Genomic DNA, 14,099 nt, shown 5'->3' on the forward strand with positions numbered 1-14,099 from the left:
GCCAGATTTTGTGTGCTACCGCATCCGCTTCCACGGTCATTTCGACGACACTCGTCCCGAACCAACTCTAGCAGAATCAACCTGCAGCCACCAATATGCCTGGCATCAGTCTCGCCGAGACGATCGGCAATCTCAGCGGCAACGATGAATGGGGCCCAGAAGTCACAACGTCGACCATGCTCGACGGCGTGCCATACGCGGCATACAGCAAGGGCGACAAGCTAGGCCGCATGGCTGACTGGACACAAGAGGGCAAGGAAGGACGAGATCGAGGCGGCAGACAATTTGGTCGATTCAGAGGTAGGGGATCCACCAGAGTAGTATTTCGAAGACTAGGGTACTGACTGACATCTGCAGACCAACAAGTCTATGGCGCCGGCACATCCTCAGTATTCGCCATCCAGGTCGCAGAGGACGAGTCATCCTTCTCTGTCGTCGATAATTCCCGAAACACCGCAAAGACCCGTGGCTTCAGCCGAGGCGGCCCTCTCACATTCCGTGGCCGCGGTCAACGTGGTCAAAATCAACGCGGAGGCGCCCGTGGCGGCTTCCAGCGCAGCAATCAAGGCCGTGGAGGTCAAGGACAGAACCAGTATTACGACAACCGCGGTGGCCGTGGTGGCGGCCGAGGGGGCAGGAGATTTGGTTGGAGAGACTACGACAAGCCGCAGCGCAACCGCGATGCCTCCGTCAACATACGCTCCGACTGGCAAATGCGAGAAGAGATCGACTTCTCTCGTCTCAACAAACTAAACCTCGAGACATCAGAAGGCGAAGACGTTGACTCATATGCTTCCTCTACTACTACGACCGCCAATACGACAAACCTCCCGTCAAAAACACCGAGCGCAAACTCCAGGAAACCCTCGACGGCACCGCCTACAACGTCACCACCTCCTCCGACCCAGTCATCCAAGACCTCGCCGACAAAGACGAAGCCACCATCTTCGCCACCGCCGACATCCTCTCCATGCTCATGTGCGCCACCCGCTCCGTCTACTCCTGGGACATCGTCATCCTCAAGCACAACAACAAGATCTTCCTCGACAAGCGCGTCAACTCCTCAATCGACCTCGTCACCGTTAACGAAAACGCCGCCGACGCGCCCCTCGAAGCCGACACCCCACAAACCACTCAACAAAACCAAACGGGTGTCAAAGCCGACAGCATCAACACCCCCTTCAACCTCGCCCAAGAAGCCCAATCCATCAACCACTTCTTCCCCATGCAAACCGTCCACGCGGACCAAAACCGTAAGCTGGACTTCGACCACGCCAACCCCTTCCACCCAGACGACTCCCCTGAAGCTCTGGCCTCCAAAGCCTACAAATACCGCCGCTTCGATCTCAGCCTCGGCTCCGACGACGAACCCCTCCATCTAATCGTGCGCACCGAACTCGACGCCGTCGTCAAGAACAACATCTCCGGCGAAGACCATTTCCTCACCATCAAAGCCCTCAACGAGTTCGACCACAAAGCTCAAGGCGCCGGCGGCGCACTCGACTGGCGCACAAAGCTCACGTCCCAACGCGGTGCGGTCGTGGCGACAGAAATGAAGAATAACTCGTGCAAGTTGGCGCGCTGGACGACGCAAGCTATTCTCGCGAAGGCGGATCAGATGAAGTTGGGTTTCGTGAGCCGCGCGAATCCTAAGAGCTCGCAAAGCCACGTCATCCTGGGCGTTGTTGGATACAAACCTCGCGAATTTGCCTCGCAAATGAACCTCGGACTCAATAACGGATGGGGAATCGTGCGCACGATTGTGGATCTGGTGATGAAGATGAGCGATATGCAGGGTGAAGATGGGCAGGCGGCGTCGAAGAGTGGTGATAAGAAGTATGTTCTGGTCAAGGACCCAAATAAGAGTGTGATCCGGTTGTACGAGGTGCCGCTGAATACATTTGAGGAGGATGATGGGGAGGGGCTGGATATGGGGGCGGGTGTGGCAGAGGAGGATGATGAGGAATAGACTATCAATGACCACTTCATGACTTGGTGGGAGATGCGAAGCTGAGAGAGTGGCTTGATAGCTAATGCATAGTTGTCTTAGCCACGTCGCTGCGCAGCATGCAGCCAACAACAAAGATCCAAAACTTTGCCCTTCGCTTTATGTCAAAAGCTTTCCGCCACCTCGGACCGCACTCTTCCAAGGCCACGTCTATGATCACTGCCAGCTATGCAGCGTCCGAAACCGCTGCCACTCGCCACCCGAATGGTCTGCGACAGAGTGTGCAAACTTACTGTGGACTCAGTGACTGTTTCAAGGGTCGGAACACTCTATTACCCTTAGAAAGGTAAAGCGTACCGCTCTTATAGCTCCTCTGTGCACCTAAGTCCCCTGAGCGCATTCCATATGGTCCTGTCAGTCGATAGGGCAGGTTTTGGGTAGCGTGGGGCATTTGCCTTTGACGTCAAGAGGGCCGAGAGATATCCCTCACGAGCGTGCCTGCTCATACTTCAGATCTGCATCTGGGAGCTCAATCGAATAGGCCGCAGCAGACCTCACAGACACTTTCCAAGCTTCCTAAGCCGGCTCCTTCCACATCTCACTCCCAGCACCACCAAGGCTCCTGCAATTGCAACTGCTGCGTAGTGGCCGGAGCAAGCCCAGAGACACACCATATTTGACCATTTCTGTGAACGGATAGAGCATCAGCGACGGAATTGGAGGTGGTGCCCAGTACGGCCAGTCGACTTCAGCCACGAGCAGCGGCTCAGGTAATGGCTTGCCAGTATAGATCGGCAGGTCGACGAGCCGGGCATATTGGATAGCCAATTTGCCTGGGCGGTTTATGATGCCGTTTGTGGCTCGGATACGTTTTTGTAGAGGTACATTTGGGGTGCTGCTTGACGGACGGTGGGCCGAAGCGTTCTTTGCTGATGTCATGTACGTTGTGTCAGGTGTGCCTTCCTCGATCTCGGCAATGAGCTCACACATCCGAGCTGTAGAGCAGGCATCGTAGTTTGTCTCTGCCGGCGACCACCAGCAGTGGTGTGTACGTATCAAGTGGATAGCCCGCCGACGTAGCGCGGGATTGTGACAGAATACACATATGATGAGCAAGGGCGGCTCAATGCTGAAGTCGTGCTCCCAGATGTTGGAGAAGCCGTAGTGGGAGAGGTCAGCCTTTGGCCGATCTTCCAGCAGGATGAGCTCTGCGTCGTCGAGTATAGCTGCAATTTCGCCGTCATGCTTGTCCATAAAGTAGGGATCTTGAGATGCCTCAGCGCAGAAGGCTAATCGTAGTGCTCGATGATGGAGCAACATGGCAAGAGAAGCCTTGTAGTACTTCCACTTCGGGTCTTGAAACTTCGGGAAGGAGCGGCGGTATACCTCGAGCCAGAGATCCATGTTGCCCAGGAAGTCGTGGTAGACCTTTTGACTGGGCTTCAGGGGTCCTTCGAGAGACTTGGAGCAGAACCACATCCATTGGATCACGTCGTGCATACCAGCTCGGGCTTCGAAAAGATTGGCGAAAGATATTGGGAGCGTGGGCATCTTCCAGTGCAAATCATATGCCCGAAGTTCGGTGCGTCAAGCCCCGGCATGGCCACGAGACTCAGTCCAGCCTCGAGTCGTGCAAATATGGGCTCCAGAGCATCAAATAAGATGTTCGAGTCGGAGTGAGCTGTAGTCGTTTCGGGGTCATGTTGCCTTTCGTCACGGTGCCATTCCCTGAGCACTTTGAGTCCGGCGCGGAGATGCAGCATTACGCCAGGCGCTGATTCACGGAGATTCTCGCAGGCCATAAACAATAGGCAGCTGACAAGAATGACTTCGCGTGATGGGGGAGGATCTGTACTGGTCAGATCTCGCACAGCGGTAAAGTAGTTCTTCATGTAGAACTCATTCCCCGACGCCTTGCGCGATGCTAGTTGCAGTGATCGTGTATCTTCGTGAAGTGTTGCAACGGCGACCATGGAATGCCTGATCGTCTTGTTTAACTGGAACATCTGCGGCAACAAGCGTGTCCAAAAAGAAGCCGCCGCATATGTGTAGGCGGCAAGTTCTGACTGACTCCTGTCCGTCCAGTAGCTCAACGCACGTCGCTCGGCGATCGTGATGTCCTGATTCCAGTTTGAAGGTCCATAGGGAGATACGGACGTCTCTGATGATGAGGTCGTCGACGAGTCATTCTTGCGGTCTTCTGGCAGCTCGAAGAGCCAGGGCTCAGGAACATCATACCCTTCGCAGTTGAATCGACTTCGAAAGCAACGCAAGCAAATGGGTCTTTCTCCTGAGCATTTGATCCTCCGCCGTTTACAAGTGATGCAACCGGACCTCGTCTTATGATGGAAAGTCCGTTGTCGAGTCTTGACTGGTTTCGGCACTGGAGGTGCCGAGCTCCAAGAAACGATGTGTGCGGCGGGCACATCTTTGACCATTGCTATGGGTCGCTAGATCGCGTCGCATCCTCTGACTTTGATGGTTGTATTACGTGGTTCATACTGCCCTTCGCATGTTGAGGTTTGCCCTGCTGCGTGTACCCTAATTCCAGGGAGATGCCCGATCCTCGTACGTACGAGGCACAATAGGATGCTTGGCCAGAGTCTCAAGAGCCGAACTTGTAGATTGAGAGTTGATGCCGTGTCGATTTAGGGCTGAGGTGCAGACTCAAGGCAAGTTTTCAGCTATGGATTGCCTTGCGTCCTGGTGGCGAGTGGACAATGGTGTCTTGGGTGTATTGGTGCAGTGGTCGCCTGATCTCATCGGTACCTAGACATCTGTCTCGAGGTTTGTGCTACATTTGCACAAGGCTCAACTTTCCATCGACCAGTTCCATTTAATAGCCGGGCTGCTAGGGATAACAATGGCATGCTTACATCGTCAGAGAGAGCTTAATGCTATACGAGGTGAGGAAGAGACAGACGCATAAATGCACATATGCCATAAGTGGTGGACTGCTGGCCACGTTTACGATGTATCCGATAAATACGCTCAGAAAATCTGACCTGGGACCGACTTGAATCTTCGCTCATACCTACAGTCGCGCGCAGTTGCAAATTAACCTGCCTCTCAGTCATCGAGCAGGAATCGATGCGTGGGCGTCATGATTGCTGGGGGACTATACCCTAGGGCAAGGGACAATTGCATCCGACACTCATTGTATTGTCAACGCATGCATCGGAGGTGATCAGCTTGAAATGCCCAAGCATCGATAGCCATAAACCTGACATGACACCCACGCAGACAGATGCTCCAGACCTCGCAGCCCTAGTGAGCAAATGTTGGAAACTCAGAATACAGAAGCGTGCTATGTGTCGCCCGCAGCGCTGGCAACCGACTGCGAGAACGCCAATAAAAGGCGAAATTTAGCAGCTTCAAATTGCATATGTTGGTATCAGTGGCCATGGAATATCCGCGACAGACATCGACGTCCATCACGTGGAAGATCAACTGCTGGTACAGTAATACGAACACTGGACAGAATTGGGACTTTTGACATCTGCCCAAAGTCCTTCAATCAGGCGTACCATCCATTCTTGGCGCGGATCCCCTCGGCTGTGGTGAACTCAACGCGGAGGCTCGGATACGCAGTACGCAATGTGCGCGAGTGCAGATAATGCCCAAGTCTTTTGGCGACATCTTGTTCTCAAAATGCATGCACCTTATCAGAGGCGGAGACAGGTGATGCCTCTTTGTGTGACAAGCTCATGATCGGTGAGGAGCGCGTTTCTGCTGTCGCGGCACCTGCATGAGCCAGGACCTTCGCTGCATACTCCGTATATGATCAACTGTTTCGTTATGCTGCATAAACACAGCGGGCAGAAGCAGCGACTGGTCGCAGGTGTCATCCTGCATGGTTCCTGCATGAATATTAATTGGGGTGGAATCAAGAAGGCGCAGTTCGAAGGTGATGAGTTAGAAACATGACGCGATCTGAGTCGGCGACGAATTGAACCGAGTCGGCACAAGACGATTTTGGGCGAAAACGCGAGGCAGACTCGCGCCCCTGGCTCGCTTCTTACCGGAGTAGCCCTTCAGGTGCCCCTCACGCGTCCTTGGACCGTGTATGTAAGCATGTTTCTGACCGGTCTGAAGTGTACTCCAGGCTCCTGGGTTTTAGGTCACGCAAGCGTTGATGCTTCTATGGTCATTCGTTTAGGACTTTTGTGCTTTCCTGTGACTGCACCAAAGTGCAGTACTGTTGCTCAGACCGGTCGTAGGATAAGTGGTGGGTAGTCCATGACATGGTTCGGTCGTTGACCCAGATAACTCCGTCGAGGGTAGCAAAACCTGGGCTGGTATGAAAGAGGACAGAGTGTTCAACTGACCGCATGCTCGTCTTAATGATCGATCTCGTCACTGTCGCATTCAAGTGACGGTCATGCCTGTGCCTTATAGTAGTCTCGGGACCGCAGCAGACGCACTGCGCCCGTAAAGCCCGAATATAGTACAGCCAAGGCCAAAGAGGCTTTGCGCTAGTGACTAGCGCAGGCGACAGCATTCATCCTTCATCAATGTGATATGCGCATGACTCCCGGCTTCATCGACCTCCCATCCCATCCTTCTGCATTCACCCTCTTGCTCCTCGTTCCAGTCACACTTCGTCGGAGCCTTGGGCATCTCTGAGCCATCTTCGGGCTGTTCCTTGTCGATTTCGCCCGAGCCATTGAATTACCATATCGAACACTTGTCCTCACTCATTACCAATCCACCATCCCACCTCGATTCCATTAAACAATACCATCCAACACACATCGGTTCATCCCAATCGGAGTCTCGCGAGGTCGAGTACCGCCTCGCTTGCCCCCAGAATACACTGAGGACTTCGGGCCAATACTACCACCAAAGTCCTCCCCCACATCGGTCAACGCGGCTGTGCAATCGCCATCCTACAAAAAGATACAACTGGCCTATACATCGGGAACCTGTACGAAGGTTCCCCGGCTGGTCTAATCGACACCAACACTCATCTGTTCAACGCCATCTCGACGATTGTGAGTACAGCAAACTTACCGTACCTGGGTCTTTCTTTTGGTCTCGATTACCTTCGATTCATTGGCTAGGAGCGTGAGTCATTAAGACTCGACGGGTCTCCCACCAATCGTCCTCGTGCCGGAAGTTCGCACTAGTCAGGCTGCCTTGTCATCTGCTCCTCGCTTCAGTCATTCGTCTTCCACCTTTCCTTATATTCAACCATGGCCACATCCATGCCACCTCCTCCTACTCCTCTCTCTCATCGTCGGTCCAATCGCCTGGTTGCCAAACCTCAGCTACCTTCTTTGGACAACAAGCCAGCATGTCTTCTTAAGATGTCCCCTCCAAAGGTGCCACCTTCCATCACTCTCCTGCCGCTCCCTCAGCAGAAGACCCAGCGTTGAGCATCCACCATCTGGCACGTCGATCACCGACATGCTCAGCGGCTCTGCTCGCGACCTGGCTCTCTGATAAGGAGAACGTCGCCGAGTCTATCGCCAGCTTCGAACAAACATTCTCGGGTGCACGTGGCAAGACCACTCGTCGCCACTCCTCAAAAGAGTCCGGAAGACAACATCGTGCATCAGTCTGCTCCGACGAGGGCCTCGGTACCTCAATTGCGTCGAGCGATAAGAGTCTGTCAAGAAAGTTTGAAAGAGCATTGGATTTGTTGGACCGTGATAGCGCTTTGGGAGCATCAATCAGTGACAGAAGTTCAGTCGGTGTTGCTAGGACAGCAGAAGAGGTCAAAGGTTGGCTTGTCCGCTGCCTCTACATGATTTCCTTCGATTCTAACACGACCCCCGCAGACACTAACTCGTCAGCCACTCGACAGAACCGACGTCAAGCTCCCGCTGTGACTCAGATCCAGACTACAACTAGCCGACAGATCGGCCCCCTTTCGACGTTCGCTCGCAGGAAGATCAACAAGCATATAATCGCTCCTATCCTCGCAGAGGAACGATTTGAAGACTTCCATCCTCTTGTCACCTCACTTGGAGCGCGCCGCAATACCAAGATCAGATGCTTGCGTGACGTTGAACAGTCTCTCATCTTTCAGCCATTGGTAAGCCAACTTCTCTCTGAAGCAGACCCCAGATCTGACACGGATGCTCAAAAGACCTTCCACATCACACCCCAGCAATACCGCGCATTCGGTCAATTTGCTGTTCAGGTCGTTCTCGACACTCATCATCAGCTTCCCGAGTCTGAGCAGCGTCGAGCCTCAGATACTCCTTACACTAACGGCTATTTCCTTGATCTTGTCGATCAGGTGAACAGACTTGCTGCACAAGTCGGCCGGTCTCGATCAGAAGCTAAGGACGGTGAAGAAGAAGAACTCGAATCACCCTACGACGAGGTGACTCTCGAGGGTGGTCTTGACTCTACGGGCAACATCGCCGAGCTTGTTGGCTGGAAGAACGGTGAAGCTACCTCGCTACGAACAGGTATGCCTTACGAACCGCTGCCTGGCATCAAGCGTGGGGCGAGCAGCCTCCATGATGAGGACGTTGCTCGCTCCATGGCTCGACGCAAGAAGGGCTACATCCCGGAGATCATCCACATGCCATGCCGCGAGGAAGGCTGTGACAAGACCTTCACCCGCAAGTGCGACCTGGCGAAGCACGAGAAGACTCACTCTCGTCCATTCAAGTGCCCACACGAGAACTGCAAGTACCACAACCTGGGCTTGCCGACTGAGAAGGAGCGTGATCGTCACATCAATGACAAGCACGACCCCAACCCACACTATTACCAGTGCGAGTATTGCGAATTCAAGACAAAGCGCGAAAGCAACTGCAAGCAACACATGGAGAAGAAGCACAACTTCGTGTATGAGCGAGCGAAGGGCAAAGATAAGGCGGCTGTCAAGATGACACCAGCTGAAAGTCCATCGGGCTCCAATTTTGATTTCAATACGTCGTCGATGCAAAGCCCGGCATTCTCCCATACTTCATACATGACCGGCGTTATGGATGACATGAACTCCGTTTCAGGCAGCATCATCCACAGCAGCACGGCACTCCATTCGAGCAGCCGCTGTCCAGCTTCGACAACTACGGACAGGGCATGGACTTCAACTCAGGGTTGTTCCCTCGTCGTGCTTCTTACCAGATGTCATACATGAACTCTGGCAACCAATATCTTGGCCAGGACTACATCTCTCCGGTCAACAGCCGTCCCAACATGACACCAGACACACCGGCATACAGCAACATCACTGGCCAGTCACCATGGTCTGCCACCAGTGATGCTGTCATGGACATGAGCACCTCCTACGTCAACAACTTTGACGCTTTCCCGACTCCAGATTCCATGGCACACAATGTGTCCCGCAATGCGTCTGTCGTCAATCCTTCTCCCATGTTCGGTGCCGAGTCTACCAACATGTACGACGGCATGGCCTTCGATGGTATGAGTGGCAGTGAGCCAGACGTCACCACCAACGACTTCACGCTCTTTGGTGGCAACGACTCGACCATGAACCCGGCCTTCAGCAATCCTCTGGGCGCTGATGCCGTGCTCTTCCCGCCAATGTCTCCGCTCACGCCTGATGACTTTGCTAAGCTCGACAACATGCCCATCCTCGATGAGTATGATGACAATGAGCTTTTCACCACCAACTAAGTCACTGACAACAAGTCTTTGGCATCAGCATGCAAGTCATCCTGGCGTTGCTGCGGACATTGGTGTTTGTACGATATACTTTTTCTTTAGCCACTCCACCCAAAGCAGAAAAGACCCAGAAAAAAGTCGACAGGGTGTGGTAGGAGGCAGTTGCGCGCAAGATGCGCGAGGTGAGATCGGTGGGAACAGCGCTTCAGAGCTGTGAGATAATGACTTGATGATACAGAATGGACGTTGAGGCAGGGCTTGGGTTCTCAATTCAATCACAATAAGCCACAATGGCAGAGGCCTCCGAAGTCGATGACCTCTTAGATAGCGACGTTTTCAGTCGAGAATCATGTCGAAAAGACAATTCACGAATCGTGATGTCCTTGCTCTTTACCTCGATCGCTCTGCGTTGCCAACACGAGTCGCATCAGCTTGTACGTGGTGAAAATGTCATACGGCGTGCGATGACGGGATGGGAGTAGTAAAAGGCCGCCTGTCAACCGGTCTCTACCTAAGCTCCCTGTCATCCGGCTTGTCCTCATGCCGACCACAGACCGGCTGACGGCTATACAGCGACTTGACAAGAAGGAACAAAGTTGTGCTAGACTCGTCAACACGCGCATCTAACGAGGCATGACGAGAGTTTTTATTTGCATCCTGGCACGGACAGATCCTGCATGCCGCAGTAGCAGCAGATCTGATGCGATGCTGGAAGCTGTGAAGCGTTGGTCAAGACCGGTTGACGCGGACATATTCGCATGAGTAGGAGTCCGTCCCATTTCGATTCTGGAGATTCTCAACCACACATGCAGTCAACATACTGGGATAAGTGCCAATCTTCGTCGACGCGTCGCTGTTGCATTGACTCTATACAACTAAGGGTACTACTTGATTGTCAATTAAATCATCGAACCGTGCAATGAATGTCCCTGTCTAAATACCGAACAATCTATTTATTACCAATCAATCCTCTTCTGCGCACTAACACTCACCCCTCTCCCAGAAGCTTCAACATTCCCCGTCCCCGGCATCGCACCCATCTTATGCATCTTCGTGCCCCTCAGGCCCTTCTTAAGCCCCAATTTCTTATCCAAACTCTCAAACGGATCCGAACTCTCCTCCGCCTTGACCGCCCACTTCTTCGTGCCCAACACGTTATCCAGCTCCATCACGGGTGGCAGCTTCAGGTAGACCCATCCGTCCTCCCTCTCTTCCGCCGGGAAGGTCGCCACTGACATGGAGGTGTCGTTGGAGCAAGAGCCTGCGCCCTTGTCCTTGGCATCGAAATCGATCTCCCCGTTGAGCTGGAAGTTGCGCTTGTGGTACGGGCAGCTGACGTACAGCTTCTTGTCCTTGCAGTCGGAGGAGTCGCCGGTGTCGGCCTCGCCGACTAAGCCGTCTGCTAGGCCGAATGTGCGTCGATGCGGACACATTTGTTGGGAGGCATAGTATTTGCCCTTGAGTTTGAAGACGGCCAATTGCGTGTCGCCGCGAATGACGGGCTGTGATGAGCCGGTGTCGATGTCGACGAATTTCGACGCTTCGACCATGGGCTGCCAAGTCAGGCTTGACCAGCGCGTGCCCTTGAAGTCGTCGAGTGCGGACTCTTTGGCCCAGTAGGCGGGTCGGGACTGGCCTCGCTCGGTGACTTTCTCGACTGCGGGCTCGCGGTTTTCTGTGGTGTTGGCGAACTGTTGGAACTTGGCGCGCTTCTCGGGGTCGTTGATCGTTTCGGTCCATTCGCAGAAGAATGTGCCGATTAGGTCTTGCATTTGCTTTTCGAGCTCGGCGCAGATGCCGAGCTTGTCTTCTAGCACGACTTCGCGGAGGTATTTGATGCCGCCGGGTAGGGCTTTCAGCCATGGGGCGGTTCGTTGGAGCTTGTCGGCTGTGCGGATGTAGAACATGAGGTAACGGTCGAGAATGGGGACGACGTCGTCTGGGGGTACGTCTTTGGCGAGGATCTCGGCGTGTACTGGTGTTGCGCCTCCGTTGCCAGCCACGAAGATATTCCAGCCCTTGTCTGTTGCGATGAGGCCGAAGTCCTTGCCCTGGGCCTCAGCACATTCTCGGACACAGCCACTCACGCCGCCCTTCAACTTGTGTGGGGAGCGGATTGATTTGTAGCGTTCTTCGACTCGGACGGCCATGCCAACCGAGTCGCCAATGCCGAAGCGGCACCACGTGGTGCCGACACAACTCTTGACTGTACGTAGACTCTTCGCGTATGCGTGACCACTTTCCATACCGCCATTGACGAGCTCTGTCCAGATGTCAAGCAGATCGTGCTTTTTGGCGCCGAACATGTCTATTCGCTGGCCACCAGTAATCTTGGTGTAGAGATCGTACTTCTTCGAAACTTGTCCGATGATGACCAGTTTGTCTGGAGTAATTTCGCCGCCTGACACACGAGGCATAACTGAGTACGTGCCGTTGCGCTGGATGTTGCCAAGGTATTTGTCGTTGGTGTCTTGCAGCCCGTGCAAAGGCTTCTCCAGGACGTGCTTGTTGTACATGCCAGCCAAGATACTGCCAACGGCCGGCTTGCACAGCTCGCACCCAGTGGAGCCCTCCTCGGATCCGACCTCCTTCATCACTGCCGAAAAGCTGTCCAGTTTCTTTACGTAAATGATGTTGTACAGATCTGCTCGGCTGTACTTGAAGTGTGGACACAAATGGTTGAGCACGGTCTGACCCATGTCCTTCATCGTCTTGTTGAAGATGCTCGTCACTATTGGCATACAGCCACCACAACCCGTGCCGGCCTTGGTGCAGGACTTGACTTCGCCAAGCGATTTGCATGTGCCATTCTTGACTTGTTCTACGACATCGCGCTTGGCGACATTGTGGCATGAGCAGATCTGTGTGTCGTCGTCGAGGTCATCGCCATTCTCCTCGCCGTCTTTCGAGCGCCGATGATGAACTCGCTGGGTGGTACCTCGAGGGCTTTTCTGTTCTTGACCATAGGAACGAGTTTGATGTAGTCTTTGGTATCGCCGATCATCATGCCTCCAAGCAGGTATTTGCCGTCCGTCGTGAAGAGGTACTTCTTGTAGATGGATTGGAAGGGGTCTTTGTAGGTCAACGCTTTGACAGTGGATGGTGGTGACCCTTTGGCACCGGCACCGTTGGTTTTCTCTTCCTTCTTTGCCCCGCGCCGGGCTGGCAAGTCTTTTGGTCCATCTCGATCAGCGAAGAAGTCGCCGAATGAGGCAACCTCCACACCTAATAGCTTGAGCTTGGTGCTGAGATCCGGACGTTTGAACGTCCGTGGGCTATGCACCTTTGCCTGGGTGAAGTTGAACGACAGAACGTCTGCTTGCTCGATTCCAGGCGCAATGAGACCGAATGTCTGGTTCTCCCAACTGGCGCACTCGCCAATGGCATAGATATTGGGATCCGATGTCCGGAGATCGTTGTTGACGACGATGCCACCTCCTCGCTCAGCACATTTGATCCCAGCCGCACGAGCAAGCTCGTCGCGTGCTTTGATACCAATTCCGAACATGATGGCCGAGCACTCCATCTCCTCGCCATCTTCGAAGATGATGCCACGGACGGCGTTGTCGTCGTTGGTCAGAATTTTGCCTACACGTTTGCTAAGCATGACGTCGAGGCCCAGATTCCGGACCAGCTCGACGACCATCGAGCCAGCATCCCCATCTAGCTGCCGGGATAGCACCCAACGGTTTCTCTCAATCAGTGCGACTTTTCCAAATTCTTCCAGATCCATCATGCTTTTGCGGCTTCCAGGCCCAGCAAGCCGCCACCAACGACGCAGCCTGTGGAGCCTTTCACCTTTCCAGAATATTCAATGAGCTTCTGCAAGTCATCAATCGTCCGGTACACGAAAACGCCCTTGGCATCGTGGCCAGGCGTGTGACGCGGAAGCAGGGCATCGGAGCCGGTGGCCAGCACCAGATAGTCGTATGACACAGACTTGCCGTCGGATGTCAGGACTACCTTCTCTTCTGGCTTGATCTCCGTGGCGAGAGTGTTAACATGATAGTTGAGTGAGCCATCGGGGTGGCCACCGTACCATTCCTCTGGGTTGAGGTAAAGGTTCTCAACCTTGCGGTGCTGGAAGAAGCTCGTCAAGCCAACTCTGTTATATGCCAGATGCGGCTCTTCTCCAATCACGACAACATCGTACTCTCGTCGTTTCGCATCGAGCTTGAGGAGCTTCTCGCTGGTGGTGTGTTAGATGCTAGCGGCGGCTCCTGTGTCACGTAGGGACTCACATGAAGGCGATGCCGACCATGCCCAAGCCTACCACAACAATCTTTTTTCTCTTCTGCCCTTCTGGCTGACCGCCATTGGGTGCCTGCTTGTCTGCTCCTTCTGGCTCCTTACTGACAGCCTCTCCCGGCGCGGTGACATCGGAGCTTGTCCAAGGCATCTTGTCGGTGTACTGCTGTCAGTAGTACGTCGACCGTAAGGTAGACACTTTAGAAGCTGGGAGAGGCAGATTCGTACAACTCGCGCATCTCAACAAAGGTAAGGAAATCTAGGATCAAATCAAAAGCATTGCCACCTACCGCTGGCATACATCTCCAGACCC

The 14,099-nt window shown here is 53.8% G+C and overlaps 5 protein-coding genes across 5 annotated transcripts; 2 read left to right on the forward strand and 3 right to left on the reverse strand.

The window, feature by feature from the left end:
• Positions 1 to 95: 95 nt before the first annotated feature.
• AB675_2661 (Eukaryotic translation initiation factor 3 subunit D) lies at positions 96 to 1,969 on the forward strand (the record flags this gene model as incomplete). Its single annotated transcript, XM_018142652.1, has 3 exons — positions 96 to 300; positions 358 to 779; positions 848 to 1,969. The coding sequence occupies 3 exons, from the start codon at positions 96 to 98 to the stop codon at positions 1,967 to 1,969; spliced, it is 1,749 nt and encodes a 582-aa protein (XP_018004966.1).
• Positions 1,970 to 2,524: 555 nt separating this feature from the next.
• On the reverse strand, positions 2,525 to 3,499 carry AB675_2662 (uncharacterized protein; the record flags this gene model as incomplete). The annotated part of the gene is made up of 1 exon (XM_018142653.1): positions 2,525 to 3,499. One exon carries the CDS (start codon positions 3,497 to 3,499, stop codon positions 2,525 to 2,527), a length of 975 nt encoding a protein of 324 aa, XP_018005149.1.
• Positions 3,500 to 7,143: 3,644 nt separating this feature from the next.
• On the forward strand, positions 7,144 to 9,550 carry AB675_2663 (Zinc finger transcription factor ace1; the record flags this gene model as incomplete). Its single annotated transcript, XM_018142654.1, has 5 exons — positions 7,144 to 7,321; positions 7,366 to 7,674; positions 7,732 to 7,988; positions 8,043 to 8,912; positions 8,960 to 9,550. The coding sequence occupies 5 exons, from the start codon at positions 7,144 to 7,146 to the stop codon at positions 9,548 to 9,550; spliced, it is 2,205 nt and encodes a 734-aa protein (XP_018005252.1).
• Positions 9,551 to 10,494: 944 nt separating this feature from the next.
• On the reverse strand, positions 10,495 to 13,184 carry AB675_2664 (Nitrite [NAD(P)H]; the record flags this gene model as incomplete). Its single annotated transcript, XM_018142655.1, has 2 exons — positions 10,495 to 12,429; positions 12,477 to 13,184. The coding sequence occupies 2 exons, from the start codon at positions 13,182 to 13,184 to the stop codon at positions 10,495 to 10,497; spliced, it is 2,643 nt and encodes an 880-aa protein (XP_018005038.1).
• Positions 13,185 to 13,270: 86 nt separating this feature from the next.
• Positions 13,271 to 13,937, reverse strand: AB675_2665 (Nitrite [NAD(P)H]; the record flags this gene model as incomplete). The annotated part of the gene is made up of 2 exons (XM_018142656.1): positions 13,271 to 13,727; positions 13,780 to 13,937. 2 exons carry the CDS (start codon positions 13,935 to 13,937, stop codon positions 13,271 to 13,273), a joined length of 615 nt encoding a protein of 204 aa, XP_018004821.1.
• Positions 13,938 to 14,099: the final 162 nt, after the last annotated feature.

This window comes from Cyphellophora attinorum (assembly GCF_001299255.1).
Source record: "Cyphellophora attinorum strain CBS 131958 chromosome Unknown Contig2, whole genome shotgun sequence".
Lineage (NCBI taxonomy): Eukaryota > Fungi > Ascomycota > Eurotiomycetes > Chaetothyriales > Cyphellophoraceae > Cyphellophora > Cyphellophora attinorum.